Raw genomic sequence first — 18998 nt, 5'->3', positions numbered from 1 at the left:
TTTCTCTCTGACAATGTCGAGACGGGATTAAGTTTGCATAAATTAATAATTATAAAATACAACACAGAACGCATGGATGGAAAGCTATAAACATTGGTAACCATGACTTGGAATCAAAAACGCCTCGTGAGCTGACTTGTATGAGGCAGGAATAGTAAGACGAAACTGTTGCACATGAGCAGCAACACGAAGGGTCGGCAAGCCAGAACCACGTAGGAAGACTGCCGCCACCCACGACAAACAGGCTACAATGCCAGCAGAGAGAGCTGGTGAACGACACAGAGAGAGAACGAGAGACAAATCCGTACAGTGATAGAGAACGCTGTCACTGTGCCCTTCTTATATGAACAGACGCATGACCTACAATGGTGTACGAGGGAATGCTGCGAGTCGCATGTGAACGGTAAGTATGTGCGGCCAATAAATCGTTTGTACCCATGAATACCACATGAAATGATAGAGTCGAGTCATCCCTTGCATTGATCATCCAGTGCTAGCATGATCAGTGGCGTCACTCTCCCTTCACATATTTATCATCACGTGATATGATAGCAAGCCATTTAAAGTCCACCCCGCATCTGGTGTTGAGTAAGTAGCTATTTTTTTCGATGAAATCTTGGTTTGCAAGAATGCTTTTGAATTACGTTGTACAATTTGTCTAAATTCGCCAATTGCATTCAATTTTAAAGATTTAATTAAAAACAGATCAACTTCACACTACATGACAATCAGAAAGACTGTTCAATCCCGGATATCTGCTCTAAGAAGAGAAATTTACGAGTAAATTTTCCTCTACGATGTAGAGAAATCGCAAGTTAGTCCGTCGGTATGCAAGCTTTGGGCCTCTCACATCGAACTACACGTGGATCAGTGAGGCCGATGTGCAGGGCACTCATGACTAATATTTTCTAGACTAATTGAATGAGCGATGCAAGTTATGTGTCGGAAAAAGTTCGTTAGGAAGTGTTTCCTTAGGAATGGAAAGATTGTTTAATTGCGTAGTTCGATGACCGAAAACTGCCAAACTAAAATCTATGAACACAAATTAGGTAAAAAAAATAAGAAAACATCAGGAAACATTTTCAATGTAATATGCTTGCCAATTATTACGCGTGTGGCTAACACTTGCAGGAGTGTTTTCTCAAATACCTGACTGACTCCTGTGAAGGTTGAGCTAGCGAGCGGCACGACATCCTACACCAATGTGGGGCACGCAATATCTCGTTCGCACTTACTTCTTTTGCCCATCTTGATCTCGTAGAATACTTCAAGTCTGAGGCATATTACACACACCAATCTAAAGATCACTACAAGTTTCCAAAGAAATGGTAATTATTTATGTCCATATGGTTAAGAGTGAGCATTACAACTTTTTTTCAACGTGGTCGTCGGTTGACTAGCACGTCCCAAAATGGAATGTTCCCTACTCAAGACAGACGTCGCAATTGGCACAAAAGCTTTGAGAAACACTATTATATCACAGATGAGGCGGAATCTACTAAATAGAAGACTTATCACAATAGGTGGTGACATAGAGCAACGGTATGCAAGACTAGCGCCAGTTACAGGTTCAGACTGAAAGTAATGGGAGAAAGTGAGCGGCAACGGACGGCCGCTAACACACGGCACCACGAGCACCACAGGCGCACGACTGTCGGCGATGAAGCAGCACCACCGCAAGCTGCGGCAGTGGCAGCAACCTTGTCTAGCCAGCAGCAGCAGGCAGCTTAGAGGTGGGGAACCTGCTACACGAGTGCACTCCAACACCATCACTTCTCACTACCATCATTGCCATGACACGGTTGACACTCTATCGTCAGTCAAACCAGTTGTGCAATATGAAACTATTTAGAATATAAATGAAACTCGACGCAATTTCAAACGAATGATTAATGAAACACTGAGTGTTAAGTGAAACAAGAAGTTTCAGCAGTGAAAGGAAGAGGATAACTCACAGACGCTCGAGTCGTATGGTCGGAAATGCCTGTCTCTTCAGTGGGACACTAGCCTCCGAAAACAGCTGAAAGCTTTCCCATTGATCGCACAATATTTCATTATATCATTAACAACTGATAAAAATGCACACGAACACGAATGGAAACGTTTTTCAGTCGAATACACGAATGCATGCAACACGGAAACTAACCTTAGAATGTTATGCAATAACGCGTTTGTAACGATACAACCAGCCGTGCCACAAAACGCATTAAGTTCACCGTACATGATGTGATACATTGTCTACAAAGGTTAACTTCAAGTGGCCAAAGAAATCAAATGACCATCAAATTTAATCCCATTTCTTGTCTGATCTGAGCCACATGATCAGCTGTGATATCGAGAGGGTGCATGCGTCAAGCCCACAATGATGAAGATACCAAACGACTTCGCGACCTCGAGACCTAAAACGAAAGGTAGCCTGCAAGAACGAGCCTCTGCTTTTTGCTTGCGATGTTCTTGCTATTCAAATAATGATAAATAAATAAACAAGGGCATCACAATAAGTACACAAGTGACTTTTGGTCCAGGAACAAGAGGCCTCATGCGTGTATGAGCAGTTCCACGTATAACACGAAGTGCTCGCTATTCTTCTTGCTGTAAAATCGTCTTTAAGCATTACTATCCTGTCGATTGATCTCAAATTATCAAATAATAAGAAGAATGAAAAAAATATATGTTTATTATTGCTAAACCAGAGCCTATGTCACGATCCCATCAGCTGAAGTTGGTATTGCGATGGAGCATATAAATACGCGAATCGTGGGAGCGACGCAGATGCACTGATAAAAGAGGGAATCCCCGTGATGATTTACGTTTAAATCAGAACTATGTTGAGCGGACGACTCGTTGATTTTCAAGGTAATGGAGTATTTGCTTACAATGCATTTCAGTACAAACGGAACTGAATGTTTACAAGAGTCATATTCCTGAGCAATCGCTGTAACCTTCTAGATAGAGTCATAGGAGGTAGCATGAGAGCGTGTCCAATGAGTTTAGGATCGTAGGCCTAGCCTCTAAGTATTCCCACGAGAGCAAAGAATGTGAAGAACAGCTCGAGAAGTCAGCTAACATATACAAGTAGCATCCCATGCGAACCAAACAGCATTTAGCATATAATTGCAGAGTGTTGGAAGTATGCGTGTTTAAGAGCTTTTTGAGCGGAGAATATTCCTTAGAATATCAGTTCAATAGATTTACGACGTAAATTTTTTAGTAAATAAAGAGGAAGCAAATAAGAAGTTAGACGTGAATATACTTTAGAATGATGTTGATCCCGACATCCATCGCGTTTTTCCTGACGAATTTATACCGTTTATAGCCGCCCTTAGTCAGATTTTTTGCGAATGAAAACGCTGAATAGGAGCACAACGAACTTTTTCTTTGATATATTTGTCCACCATAGTAAAATTAAGATAAGATTTCATGAAATGAAATTAATGTTCAATAATCACAGTATGAAACTCAAGCTTAATTTCACATCCGCACATGATCTTCAACGGGAAACCTGACGGAAAAATAAGATAGTCAAGCGCTAACGAGTGCTAGGATGAGTCAGAGGACAACAAACCAACTAAACCAGCTGCTGGCAGAGCTCAGGCTGCTGCTTTGGCACCGACTCTGAACTCACTTCCTGTCCGCACATAATAGTTCAGCAGCGCGTGACACGGGCGCTTCAGAGAGCACTTCTTCTAAGTGCCTACAGGGGAAGCAATAGTCCACAGAATAATTGGAGAGATAATGTGTACTCTGGCGAGGTGATCTAAGAGGCGCTTCAATGGTTAAATAATAGTTCAATTATAAAGAGAGCGTTAGAATAAGAATATAGCAGAATAAGAAGATGTAGTTTACTAGCAGGTCTAATAATGAATCTTATACATGAGCTCGAGTATAGGTCCCTGAGCAGGCAGAGTAGCAAGAGGACTAGACCAGCCAAATGTGAGAACAAAATGCAGGCAAGCAGATCAGAGTCACCCGACCTTGAATGATAGACGATGCGTCGCAATCGAACTACAGCTCCGATATTAAGATAAACCTAGACAGTTCGATGTACATTAACGTTGACACGTGCACTTTTGATCGGATAATATCACGTTCAGAAAGGCAAAGCCGCGAAAAGTACGTGCGTAAAGACACATATACCCACGACATTCATAGATTACCCGACCAAGTCATGAACAGAGCGCAAGATAAGAGAGTTTCTATCTGTAAAGAGACACTTATGGGCTCCTCTTGCCCAACACTCGACGCCAAGCTACGTGAGGAGAAATGATGAACTACCGTAACAAAAATTACCATGAAACTCATCACAGGAACCACAACAACGAGGCACCACCATCATTTGCCAAAGAGTAAATATTGGAAATCAATTGTAGCCCAATTTCAAATTGCACGCCCTGATAGTATTTAATTTAATTCATCATTCCTTTTCGCCTGCAAATGCTATGAGAATGAGATGTTTTACAATGTTATGGTTCGGTAGTACCGTCTACACTTTTAGTGATTAAAACCATTCGCAAAGACTGAATGCATAAAATATTAACAACAAATGCGAGAGCGATATGTGAACTGTTAGTTATTGCAACGACTTCACAGACCAAATCTACTGGGAAATCAATCGAAAAAGTACGATGCTATGAATCGGTACTCACCCTTAGGAGGCGCAGGTGCCTGCTTCTTCTCCGCTGCCCCAGCGGATGAGGAAGGCTGTTGCTGGGGAGCAGCCGTGACAGGAGCAGAGACCTCAGCAGCAGCAGCATTTACAGGAGTCCCTCCTGCAGCAGGCGGTGTAGGGTGTTGCTGTGCAGCGTCAGTTGACTTCTGCTTATCTCGCTTCTCCTTGCCTTGTTGCTGCTTTGAGTGTTGTTGCTCTTTGGGTTGATGGTCCTTTAATTTATTTTCCTTCGACTGTTGTTCTTTCAACTGCTTTTCTTTTAACTGCTTTTCTTTCAACTGCTGTTCTTTTAACTGTTGTTCTCTTAACTGCTGTTCCTTCAACTGCTGTTCTTTCATCTGTTGTTCTTTCAACTGTTGTTCTTTCAGCTGTTGTTCTTTCATCTGTTGTTCTTTCAACTGCTGTTCTTTCATCTGTTGTTCTTTCATCTGTTGTTCTTTCATCTGCTGTTCTTTCATCTGCTGTTCTTTCATCTGCTGTTCTTTTAAGAGCTGTTCTTTTAATTGCTGTTCTTTCAACTGTTGTTCTTTTAACTGTTGTTCCTTATACTGCTGCTCCTTCATTTGCTGTTGCAAGAATTGTGTCTGTTGCACGACATGAGCTAAATGCTGCTGCTGCTGTTGAGCCTGCATCTCAGCAGAGGGTGCCATGGTAGCTGTAGGCGGTGGCCCCGACACCTGGGGTGGAGGCGAGGTCATAATAACACCTGAAGGAGGGCTCGTTTCCACCCTAGGAGGAGGCAACATAGTCACCATAGCAGCGTTGTTATTCTGGGTTGGCAGAGCATCAGGTTTGTTAGAAGGTTTGCCTTGTCGCATTTCTGGTGGAGCAATACCTGAAGCAGGTTTACTAGGCATGCTCACCATGGGCGGCTGTGTACGGGACATGTTCTGCTGCATATCCTGATGCATGTATTGTCTGGCGGGGTGAATCATGTTTTGGTTGGGGGGCATTTGCATCATGGCGGGCATCAGTGGAGGGCTGTTGATCACTTTGTTGGCTTGTTGCTGTATGACCGCATGAGGCGCCATGTTCATGCCTACTGGGTTCATGAGGGGCATGGCTTGAGGAATAACACCTGCCTGCACAGGGATCTTGTTGTAAGGGGGAGGAGGGGAACTGAAATGGGGTACTGCATGGGGGGGAATGTTGGTTGTGACTGGGGCTGACTCCATCTGGAGAGGTTGCTGTGAAGTTGGAGGCATATGTTGGGGTGGCATTTGCTGCTGAGGAATTACATGAGGAAGCATTTCCCCTTCTAAAATTTTACCCTCAAACTGAGGTGCAAGCTGTTCATTCTTGGCCGGATCTCTGTTTTCAACAGCTTCAACAGTGGCACTGTTGGTTCGACTCCTATTGACAGCAGGGCCAGCTACCTTGGCTATTTCAGCCGCAAACTGAGCACAGGCTGCATTGCGTTCTATTCTCTTAGGAGTGTCGTCAGCCTATAAGAAGATAAACAATTTTTAGGTTTGAGTTCCAAAATGAAAATTAACTTAGAGTAAATTGCAAGTGAATAATTAGGAAACAAACAGATCATGTCTGTAAATGATTAAATAGGCAAAAATAGAATAAAAAATTAGTTAAATTGAACTAATTAAATCTTGAGAGGTAAACATACATGCATCCTTCACCATTGAGGCAACACTAATAATTTTGATATCAAAATTTACCCATCATGTAGCAGCAATTTAGTACAAAATATAATACAAAATTGGAGCATAGACAAATGCATAAAAAGAGTACAACTCACAGGTTGGGGTGTTGTTCTAGCAGACCCATCATTGCTCTGTCCAGCAGGCGGTGTGCTGTTGGCTCCATTCCTCTCATTTGTGGCTGATGAGATGACCACCTTCTCTCCTGTGATTGGGTCGACAATCTCCAGGGGCTTCCTCTCCCTCTTGACAAACTTTGCTGGAGGAATTGGGTTGGCGGGAGCAGCTGTTCCAGCCACAGGGTAGGAGTACACTCCTGTGAAACAACACATCACATGATTCATTCAATGTCCTAATATTAGAAGGCAGCACATAATAATTACATTGGTCATAGCTTAAAAAACAGCTAAGTTTAGCTGGGGAAAGGAATTTTTGTTCTCTCCAAACTGGAATTATTTTCACAGTTGCATACTTTATTGCTTAATTCATTATACATATATATCTTCCCTTGGAGCTTCCTGTTTGTTCTTTGCAAAACAAAAGACCAAAAATGTAACAAACTTACAAAAAAAATACAGGAACAATTTAGCATATTTTGGGAGGCATAACAAAAAAACATGTATTGATTCAGATTTTTTTTCAGCATTTAAATATTTATGGTAAATGGGGCAACACATGAGATGATGAGCACATCTTATCTACGAGTTTGCTTTTTAATTTGTTCCATCTTGATCTGGGGCCATGCTTTCAAAATTCGCTAAGTGAACATAAGTACTTACACTCCATTTTCTTGTCTATCATTGGTTGATTTTGCTTGAAAGGCCGTCAATGATTGGCTGATGAACTTACGATCTCTCAACTTTTTCTGAAAGTATAGGCCCTGTGCTAAGAAAAATCTTTCACCTGCTGCATGAGGATTGACCATTTGTCCTCGGGGAACAGCGGAGACGTGCTGGTTAGAATACTGGTGTATGTAGGGGTAGCCAGCATGTTGGCCTTGTGGAAGCCCATACTGTAGGCAAAAAATAAGAACTGTGAACAATTGAAGTGATACCTATTATAATGGGTGACTGAGAGCTGTAGAGAAATACTGAGCTTACATTGAACTTGAGAACATGGTTGATATAATTATGCAAGATGAATGAACAGATATGAATGACAATTGACAATGATAAAGAATATTTAAAAAAATTGAACAAACAAAAAGTAATTTTAATACCAGTAACAGTTAAACAAAATGGTAGAAAAAGAAATTAATTCATTTTATTGCCAAAGAAGAGTAAATTTAAACTGAAGCACATAGCACATATCTAATCAAGAAACTGAAAATTTTAAATATAAATTGAAAGCTTAATATTGTCTAATTATTGGGTTGAAATATTATTGGATAATGTGGATATACGTAGATGTTTCAATAATGATTGAATTATCACCTAACAATTTATTGCTAAGGAGTAATTAATTAATTACTATAGTAGAAGTAATTACTTGCAACAGTTATATTTCAAATTCATAAAAAAATGAAAGTAAAAGATAAAAAATGATTAAAATGTCTGGTAACAAATGACAATGTAATTGCTATAGTTAATTTCAAAATTATTTAACAAAATAATCCACAATAGTACTAATAATAGTATTCTATATTCATTTTGAATTTATACTTGAATAAAGATGAACTGATCAACTTGTGTCTATCACTTAGAATAAACATGTACTTTCACAGGAAGTAAGCAACAGTAGGCAATTAACACAACAATAATATTTTTAAAGGCTTAATGCTAACATCCAAGCAATACAGCTATGTATAATTTCCATATTATAATATAATTTGTATAAAACTATTCATAACTGATATGCTACCATACTTTAATGAGAAACTTTTACAGCTTATATACATGAAGAGCTTAATGCACAAAAATATTTAAAAGTTCAGTATTAATACAAATTATATAGTATATATAAAGTATAAACTATGCTCACACAACATTCAAATAACAATATATTACAGAAGATGTGTATAATTTGCCCTGAAGAAATCTAGCAATCCCAGAAAGCAGAAAAACCCCTGGCACAGCTTCGAGCTTGGATACTTGCCCCCACCTGCCTACACAAGTCAAGTAACATAGATACACTAAAGATGGAACTGGATAGAGAAATTAAAAGAATTACAGCAATCCCTTGATTAGCACGGTTTTGAATACCGCGGTTTTGATTAACGTGGAAAAAAAATTTGCAACCTACCCTTAATCTACGCGGTGCCAGTTTTGATTAGCGCGACTTTTTTTTCACAACGCATCATTTTCCCGCCTCTAGCCAGAGGTGTTACGTTTGTAACAAAAGTGTTACTTTTTGCTTATTAGATCTTATGTTGTTACTTCTGTTACGACTTTTGGAAAAATTTGCCAAATGTTGTTACTTTATGAATTTCAGCCAATAATTCTTTAAATAAGGTCCCGTTCTGTAGGCACTCGTGCTGACTACAGAGTCAGTTTAACCGCGCCTTGTCTCGTTCATAACTCAAATGGTCGAGTTCGGCAACGTTCGCCGGTAAGTGCGCCATGCCGGTGCTCTAGTTACTTGTTAGCCTTCAACTGGTCAAGATCGCTGCCATATCTACTGCTCATTTTTATCAAACTACATAATTTTCCTTGATAAATTACCGTCATAATTATGGACAAAAAGGGAATGCTTAAACGTAAAAATATCACTTTGGAGACTAAGCTTGAAATAATTAAGCGTTTTGATAATGGTGAAACGAAAACGAAGATCGGTGAAGACCTAGGGTTTCCCGAGTCAACAATACGCACAATTTTGAAAAAATCGTCCGAGTATCAAGAGAAAGGCAAAATTGCTTCTATGTCGTCAAGCGTGCAATGCACTAGAAATAGGACTCCTATAATGATCGAAATGGAGGATTTGCTTTTTATTTGGTTAGCAGACTGCAATCAAAAGCGCATACCTATAGATGGGAACAACAATATGATGAATTTTAGTGGAAAAAAAAAATTATTATGTAACTTTGCTATCTTTGAGGATTCATTATAATTATTCCCATATATTCTTAAGTTTGATTAGTGCGGTTTTGCTTAACACGGTAAAACTTGGGGATTTATTAACCGCGTTAATCAAGGGATTGCTGTACTACACTTCTAATCTTGGATTAGAAGACCTGTAATCAATTTTTTCTTGTGGCCATTGATGTTTGATCTCCTAATCTGCTTTGGGATCTCATTCTGCCTGAAACTGTACCTTCCTTTCATAACTCAGTTCATTTTGTTCGAATCAAGAGAGTGATGAGGCTGGATTGCTAGCAATAATACAAATTAATATTTTTAAAACTACACACTACTACTAAGCAATGCATAGGATGCTAAACTTAATCTTGCATGAGCTAAATTAATTAGAAAATAATGGCAACATTAAGTCTTGTACTATAATATACCAGCCATAATGCATCTGTTAGATTGAAAAATAATTGATTTAATTTATATAAACTTTTAAGGCCCCTTGGAAGGTCACAGTAGGCATAGTCACTTGAGAAAACTACCAAAAAGATCAAGTCAACAACCAAGGCCTATGTTTTGCATTAGAGTTAACAATGCCTTTCTCTTGACTAAATTTAACTCAGATAGAGAGTAAATGTGTAAATATTAATTACATGATAAGAATTAGCATATGACTGCATCTATCACATTTTTCAATAGCAATTTATTCCTTTAATATAAAAAACAGCCAGAAAGTTAATCTTACAACTGTTCATACCCTCTTATAGTTATACTGGTTACAATTTCAATTTCTACATATTTCTATGCTTGCCTGTGATATGTTCTAGTCAATACCCTTATTCTTAGACTAGACATCAGATAATGATGATATTCAACACTAGGCTTTAATAGCAAATATTCAACTTATCAACCAATATACATAGTTACATACATTAGCATTACTTACATTTGCAATTTGGATTAAGCAGACCAGACAATATATATTTTATTTCATTGGCTGATAGTCAGATGACATGTACTATAAATAATATTAATAATAAATCACATAAAGCCACATGAATAATTTGCAGGAGTAGGCTAAGAAGTAAGTAACAAATATTAAAGTTAACAAATAGGTAGGACAGCATATTAAACATCAACAAAAACAAAATTATCAATATTCATGCAAAGACAGTTGTAAACAAATGCATCATATCATGCCAATGAGAATTAAATTAATTGATTGTGCTTGCGCAATGTGTAGGCTAGATAGGTAACTTACAAGAGCCTGAGGAGGTATCATGTAGCCGCCGTGAGTTTGAATAACATGATGATGTGAAGGCGCAGTAGGCTGGCCAAATCCATTATTATAACCATTGGTATACATGCTAGTATCTAATGAAACACAACACACAATTCCGATAAGCAAGAATAATTTACAGCGCTAGCAACAGTCTTCGCCATATGGTTTCAAGTGCTCACGTGGAGCATGCAGCTACCTCACCGATGGCGGGCTTCACTTCACACGACAACCACTTTCACAACTATTACGAAACGCACGATATGAATTTCGTATTTTTAATATCGACTGAATGAATACACATCAGTTCAAAACGTTGAGTATACTAATACTGTTGTATTATTTAATTAATAAATAAAAAGAGCTATCTGGCCACGAGTATTCTGTGTGTGCACGGTGCTCACTGACGTTAGAGTGAGTCTGCCGATGCTCGCTAGAGGCCGCCACTCGCAGGGCTAACACCTCCTCTCCCCCGCATCACTCCCTAGTTTCTCAATAGATGGCAGCAGCACCCACACTCTCCCCCCACCCTCGACTACCTCTCTCTCAACTAGAACCTATCGCTGCTTACAGCGGCCATCTCCTTCTCATCTACCATGATAGTGCTTCTAAGATCTACTGACCTAACACGTGTTTTGCTGTTTATTGAGATAGAGTTACAGATATCAGCTATCATGTATCAAAATTATCGAGTTTGTACAATTCAATAACATGGAGTTGAAAAAATGTTGCATTTATGACCTTTGGAACTTGTGGTTATGATTCGTCGTGGATGATAATAACTGCTCCACAAATCAATAACAATTAGGTCCTAATAAACTATTTCCTAAACAAATTTACTCAACTAAAACTCTATTAACGTGTGAAATTCTAAACATAACATCATCTCAACAAAACTAATAATGCGGATCGACCATAATGCATTCTCTTTGGGTCTTTGCACTCTGATTAATATTTGAATATATGACATATAGATAGAAAATAAATAGGCATGAAGAGCATTGGTGTAATTCGGCAGAAGTTTTTCTTTTATGCAAGTTTGATTAGATAATAGGAAGATTATCAATAAAAAACATGCTCTGGTTTTCACTCAAACTTGCATAGAAGATACAAATATCTACCATGCAGACATATGGAAAATTAGTATTCGTTTCAAAAAATTATACACTGAAAATGAGTGAATTCAATAATACTGCATTTTTCCACTCAACTAGAACATCTAAGATAACTATCAGAGATGCAACGTTAAACTAAGAAATGCAGCGTTAAACTAAGAGCACTTGTGATCGCAGAGAGACAGTCCGAAACCGTGGGCGAAAAACACAACACTGACGATCATTTCACAGGCCTGGAGAAAAATCAACCACGTGTGCATGTGAACAAACCCCTCCCTCTTCACCACAATCACTCCTCCCAACCAGAACCACCACACCCCTCCCCCCTTGCTGTACGTATCTATATGATGGACCGTCTCGCACCGCCCCTCCTTCCCAAGTCTGCTGCACCCATGACGTCACGAGCGTGACGTCATAGCTTCCAGCCAGCCACTCAAGCACTGCAAGCGCATGTGACGTCATACGCTAACAACGCTATTTTAGATTTAACACAAGAGTGCTGAAGTCTAGAAGATTCTACCAGCATAGTATGGACACTCAGGCAGACTAATAACTCAAGCAGCAGCCTGGAACCGCGACGTCATAGGCAGTACAATCCATGTATTTCCCCCGTATAATCTCGATGCAGATGTATGATCCAGAAAATTATTTGGTCCGAGCTACTTTCATATGAAATTTAATTCCATACAATTTAACTTTCAAGCAGTTACATACAAAATAAATGCTGAAAACTGAAAACCCACAGGGCGACAGGGGGCATGCGATAGAAAACTCAACACGTGATTTAATCATTAATTTTGATTAATGATTGATGATGATGCTAATTAATTATTTATCGTTAATTGTTACTGTTAGTTATTTAATTCGGTAATCTTCATTGACATTAAATGAAGTGATTCTGCTTTTGTTATCATCCGAGTAGGATATCAACTGATATTGATGAAATTTGCACGCAGCCTAGCAGATACCAACATCTGCACGCAGCTTAGCGAGTCCAATTTATTTCAGTAAAATTAATTCCTAATTAAGGGCACACGTACTGACTGGCTAATTTATTGAATGCAATGCTTTGAAACTTTTCGTCATAGATCCGATTATTCTAAACTAGAGCTTGTAATTGTAAAATAAGAGTTATTCAATATTCCAAGATAAGCTACTATAGGGTCAGTTATTATTATTCAGGAGTGATATGAAACCTAAAGAGGCATTTGAGAACTAATATGCGAATTTGATCCGAGCATGTAACTCGTACGAAATAACAGAGCAAATTCGCAGTCATAAGAGAATGAGCTACAATTTAAATAAGTCTGATTTTCAATGACTAAATCAATCCGATATTGATTCCACGTGTAGGGCAATAAATTCTAAGCGACATGATACATTTCACGTCTCATAGCGACACTGTAGGTCACGAGTAGAGAAGAATGCGTCATTCTGAGTAGAGGAAAAAAGTACAGGGGACAGACAAGTGAGCGAACCATGTCCTTCCGTTCGCTCCAAGGCGGGCTAGGCCTAACCCGGCGATAGTGCGCATGAGGATCCTTCCAGACTTGTGATTGGTCCGCACGAGATGGCTAAAAGACAATCCATACTTCATTCACATCCTCAGTAAATGCCTTGGCCAAAATTTAAGGTGCAAGTGAAACATTTTGAGAATAAAATAGCAGAAATAGCAGACAGCACTTGTTCATACGACTCTAGAGCGAAATATGCGGCTTTCACGATCTGGCTGAAAGACAATCCACATTTAATTGACATCTTTTTCGAATGCCTGCGTTAAAATGCATCTGTCGGTGATCCATATTCTGGGTAGAACAGTCAGCATTTGAGCATGAGACACTTAAGAATTTTTATTATTATATATTAAACCTTGATGATGCTTTGACACTTGATGCGAAGAAAGTTATAAGTGATTCGCGGATCCTTCAATTTTGTAGTACCTACATTCACAAAATCGAAATCCCGTCTAGGTATATGGAATTCAGAAATTGCTTGATGTTATTAGAATACTGAAATTAAGCTGTTTATTACTATACAAAGACGACTTTGGTCTGGAATTCTCGCTAAATTTACTTCTGATAAGATCAGCAGCAGACATTAAGAAACCAATTTTTACACCAAGTAAATTTCTAGCAAAACGTGAGATGAGCCTTTACGAGGATCGTCTCAATATGAATAATAAACGTGTTGCTTGAATTTAGTGTACGCTTAACCAAAGTTTAGTGGACGCGCAACCAACAGATCCGTATGCTCTGAACCTATCGAACCTACCGTTGACAAATGTTTAAATTATGCATCAAAGCAACTCATAGCGAACAAACTCAGCATCCAAATCATCAGTTTACGGTGGCTATGCCTTGTAATATTCAGTACAACCTGCCACTTCTGCCTTGAAGTTCGAAATAAATTCGACAGAATAAACACTACAAGTGAACTCTTCATACTTAAAAGTAACAGTAACACTATTATATTACAATAACAGTAACAATATTATATTATAGTAACAGTAACAATATTATAATTAAAGAAACAAGACTTGAAAAACCGAGTATCATATGGTACAAACTACAAACTATAAGATAGATACCAAAATAATGAGAGTATGAAACCTCGACCTTTTTACAAGTAAGTTACTCTGAACACATAAAAATAATTAAGATAACATGCGACATATTATTATGAAGCTAACATTACAAAATATTAAACCATAAAGAAACAAACCACAAACCTTCATACGTTAGTAAAACAACACGAGTGTATTGTACTCACGGTCATGAATATTGGGTTGGGGGCGGTTGGCAAGTAGAACGGCTGTGTCTGTGACCAGAAAACGGGTAAATCAATCTTCAGTTTTAAGTTATTTTAAACATCGATTATACGAGTCTTCATACAAGAAGTATACAGGAAAAATTTAATTCCTTCACTTTTTCCATAGTGAGCCTTTATACCAGCAATAACCTGGAGACGGAAGTTTTTGATTTTAATCAATTGACTTTCATCGGAAGATCGCTAATTAATCATGATATTTATTCGTTTACGTTCGAGTTGTATGGAAGGAAGAGACAAATCAAGCATATGACGTTAAAATAATGTTGATTAAACGTTGAAACTAACTCTTAATAAACTATTTGTAAAGTTAATTTGCCTGGAGTGAATATTTTCGACTGAGTACATTATTTTCACGAAGAAGTGTATTCATTTATTATATCATTCATACCAAATGAAAGCAGTTGTAAGCGCTCTCTCTAACTTTCAGATTATTTTTCAACTTACCCGCTGAGTGTGCATTTCTTGCATATTGGGAGGCTGGCCAGGAACAGTTCGTTGTTGTCCCGCTGCGAAAGCGTAGATGTTCTGCGGCAGACAGGAAGTTCGTTTACTTATCAACATGTGATAACTCCCCTCCACCTCTATATAACGTCGTCACAAGCAAAAAGTATCAATTTTTGTTCAAGTTGATTGATCACGTTAGAAATAGCGCATAACTATAAATGATATTAAATAAATTGAATGATAACAGGGAGTTGTTCTCACCTGATGGTTGGCAGGGTGAGAATTAGACCCGAAAACAGGAGGGCCCTGCATGCTTGTGCCGGTAACTGTTGAGTCAATGGAAAACATAACAGTGGCCTATAAAATATGAATATATCAACATACTAACAGCAATAAAACCGAATGTTTCGCCGTTTCAGTTGCCCTTGAACAAAATAAAAATAATACTAATCAACGAAGAAGCATTTTCTTCCAATTCCTCAAAATGGCAACAAATCCAAATTGTTTGCAGTAGCAATGCATTCACATCTATAAATATTTTAAATATATCACAATCGAGAAGAATCATCCTACTTAATACATCAAGAATTAATCTTTAATAGTTCTCATGAGCTACAGAGACAAACTTATAGTTCCTACTTTCATCAAGTCAGACGAGCGACACGAAGCTAAACTCTATGTTCGTATGCTGTGAATGTCATTTAATAATTCCAGCTATACCATACTTCAATATCGAAATAATTTCCCGTAAAAATTACGATTAATTCTTTCATAATTACCAGCAACAGGTGCTGCCAAGACTCCAGCAGAGCTCAGTGGTTGTGGATGTTGTTGTTGTTGCTGCTGTTGGTGCCCCTGCTGCATCTGGTTGTTCTGGTCGTGGCCTGGGGCCGGGCTCTGGTTGGGGGGCGCCCCGGACGGACCAACGTTGGTGACACCAGGAGTGCCACTCGGTGGCACTCCGTTGTTGTTGTTACCGAGCCCTGGTCCTGAGTTGCCTACGTTCATGCCCGTCATGTTCTGCTGCTCACACATCGTAAAATTACTCTATTTAGTGTAAATTGTATAGTAATAACTGTGGGATTTAGAAGCTATACATTAATTCAAGCTCTACATTTATTCAGTTATTCAGACCCTACACAAGTAGTATTATAGCTCGTGCAAAATGGGTGGATACAAAAACTAAAAATCGGCGACTACATTTTTGAGGCAAAATGTGCGAATGTAGAGCGTTAAACAATTCGAAAACCCGCAAGTCAAATATAAAAACTATACCGTATGTAATCTGCTAAAAAAGACTTATAATAATATTAATAAAACGGCCAGAATGTTGCTTAGTTACCTGCTGCAATACAATCTGATTAAAAATAACGACTTATAATAATATAAATAAAAAGGCCAGAATGGTTCTCAGTTACCTGCTGCATGTGCATTTGCATGGCAGCAGCGTTGGTGATAAGCTGGTGCTGGGAGTCGAACACAAAAATTATATATAATCAGACTAAAAAAAGACTGACGAGATTAATAAAACGGCCCCTCGTATTAATGGTGCTCAGTTACCTGCTGCACGGCAATCTGATTAAAAATAACGACTTATAATAATATTAATAAACCGGCCACAATGGTTCTCAGTTACCAGCTGCATGTGCATTTGCATGGCAGCAGCGTTGGTGATGAGCTGGTGCTGGGAGTCGAACACAAAAATTATATATAATCAGACTAAAAAAACGTATGATATTAATAAACCGGCCAGAATGGTTCTCAGTTACCTGCTGCATGTGCATTTGCATGGCAGCAGCGTTGGTGATGAGCTGGTGCTGGGAGTGCGCCGGCATGTTGTTCTGCTGCGGCGGTCCCCCAGCCTGGGGCCGCATCTGGTAGCTCAGCGCTGCAGCGACCGTCGCTTTAACAACAGGGTACTGCTGTTGTTGCTGTTGTTGTTGATGATGCTGTTGCTGCTGCGGCTGTTGTTGCTGCTGCTGCTGCTCCTGTTGTTGTTGGGGTTGGGGTTGATGGGCGATGAACGGCACCCCCCGGTTCATGCCGGCACCCACGTTACCACCGTATACTGCATCTGTCCAGACAAAAATAATAACCGAATAAAAATAATTCATACTTTAAATAATAACTTGCAATGAAGACAGCGAGAAAGTAGTTCTCTGTAAAGCAACAAAGAGAACCAGAAAGTTTATTATCAACCATCGCCACTGAAAAACGAGTAAGATCAAAACTCAAGAAACCTGCGGGAAAAAAGTCATAAAATCGGTCACGTTGAAAGGAGCTACATTGTTAACTATTTCGATCTTCATATCAATTGTTGATCTCCTTGTAAACATGATCAAAATATGCTCATGTAACAGTTCTCGTTACATACATATACTTTGCTCGCCTCAAGTCAATTCATCAAGCAACCAATAAGATTACTGAAAAACCTTAGTCACATAAGGCCTCAACCAAGACGTGCAAAAAAAAGCTTCGCTGCAAATCCGTTGAATACCTGGACACTAACGACCATTTATAATTTATACAATAATTATATACGCTACATTTTTCTAGCAAAGGCATTGCCCATCTTGGAACTCATTTCACGCTTCCTTTCTATTAAAAACGGACCAAATGTTCCCACTAAATTGTGAAAATACGAAGCTACATGAGAAACGTATACGACTGTAAGCATTATCGAACTGGAAGCTTGTTTGCAAATCAAAGAAATTTTACTATCGCAGGCAAGCACAGGCTATTATGTCCACGCTTCTTAATCTTTGACTTTCCAATACAGATACTGATCAGAAGAAGCGGATGGTCGGTAATGGGAAGAGAGATAAAATGCTTATAATATCGGTTTATATCAGACTTTGAAAGGGAGACACAATGTTGATAAAAGCGCATTATTTCAGACTTAGGACATGTACATTAAGTGACATGTATATTAAGTCTGAAATAAGACATTTAGTAGACATTAAGTAACATGTACATAAAGGACACTTGAAGAGTACTTAAGCTTTGCATTAGCCTACTCAAGTCACAATTTTCACAATAAAAGCAAGTACTTGTATTCTCTACATCCTTGAAGTGATGATGGAGCCGGTCTGCGAAACGTTTTCGATGAAGATAAAATTAAGTTAATCGGCGTTTTCGTGGCTTTTAAATTCTTGATCTAATAAGAGACAATATGAAATTTTATTATGATCGAAATAAACAAAGGTATATTTCTTCATGCCTAACAGATTCAAACAAGTAAAAACTAGCCAAGCTATCATGATATATAAAATAAATATATCTCTTAAACAAAAATCCTCAAATGGAGAGGTTGGATTAACGTCACATATAAATAGCGTCTCCATTACTTACAGAAACAAATAATGTACCAGTTTATAAAGAAATTTATCTGTAGTAAAGCTTTTCGTAACAGACCTTTACTGTAAAAGCACACGAATATTTGTCCTATTATTATTAATTATTACGGTGTATGAGGGCGGCTATAGACGCGACAACCAATGGTTGGGCGAGAGGCATAGGATGGCGAAGGGTGAGAGAGGCACAGGGTGAGAGAGGCACAGGGTGAGAGAGGCACAGGGTGAGAGAGGCACAGGGTGAGAGAGGCACAGGGTGAGAGAGGCACAGGGTGAGAGAGAGGCACGGGGTGAGAGAGAGGCACAGGGTGAGAGGCACAGGGTGAGAGAGGCACAGGATGAGAGAGGCACAGGGTGAGAGAGGCACAGGGTGAGAGAGGCACAGGGTGAGAGAGGCACAGGGTGAGAGAGGCACAGGATGGGAGAGGCACAGGGTGAGAGAGAGGCACAGGGTGAGAGAGGCACAGGGTGAGAGAGAGGCACGGGGTGAGAGAGAGGCACAGGGTGAGAGAGGCACAGGGTGAGAGAGGCACAGGGTGTGAGAGAGGCACAGGGTGAGAGAGAGGCACAGGGTGAGAGAGGCACAGGGTGAGAGAGAGGCACGGGGTGAGAGAGAGGCACAGGGTGAGAGAGGCACAGGGTGAGAGAG

At 39.2% G+C, this 18998-nt stretch overlaps 1 protein-coding gene across 4 annotated transcripts in view; it reads right to left on the bottom strand.

Annotated features, from left to right (window-relative positions):
* The window catches only part of LOC108665119 (eukaryotic translation initiation factor 4 gamma 1), a 78791-nt gene that overhangs the window by 8839 nt on the left and 50954 nt on the right, over nt 1–18998 (bottom strand). For 3 of the 4 annotated variants that reach the window (XM_018151843.2, XM_018151844.2, XM_018151842.2), the window contains exons 2-9: nt 16766–17070; nt 15776–16019; nt 15258–15322; nt 14997–15077; nt 14493–14540; nt 7228–7336; nt 6423–6640; nt 4647–6114 (exon numbers count right to left, since the gene is read on the bottom strand). In XM_018151843.2, the coding sequence (XP_018007332.1) occupies nt 4647–6114; nt 6423–6640; nt 7228–7336; nt 14493–14540; nt 14997–15077; nt 15258–15322; nt 15776–16019; nt 16766–17070 (2538 nt within the window). Of the gene's footprint in view, nt 1–4646; nt 6115–6422; nt 6641–7227; nt 7337–10590; nt 11025–14492; nt 14541–14996; nt 15078–15257; nt 15323–15775; nt 16020–16765; nt 17071–18998 lie in introns of those variants that run through there. The other variant, XM_018151845.2, reaches the window with a different exon arrangement.

Source organism: Hyalella azteca, unplaced genomic scaffold, assembly GCF_000764305.2.
Source record: "Hyalella azteca isolate HAZT.00-mixed unplaced genomic scaffold, Hazt_2.0.2 contig13638, whole genome shotgun sequence".
In the NCBI taxonomy this organism is placed as follows: Eukaryota; Metazoa; Arthropoda; class Malacostraca; order Amphipoda; family Hyalellidae; genus Hyalella; species Hyalella azteca.
Note: the sequence above shows the minus strand (reverse complement) of the source record. Positions and strands in the feature narration are given on the sequence as shown.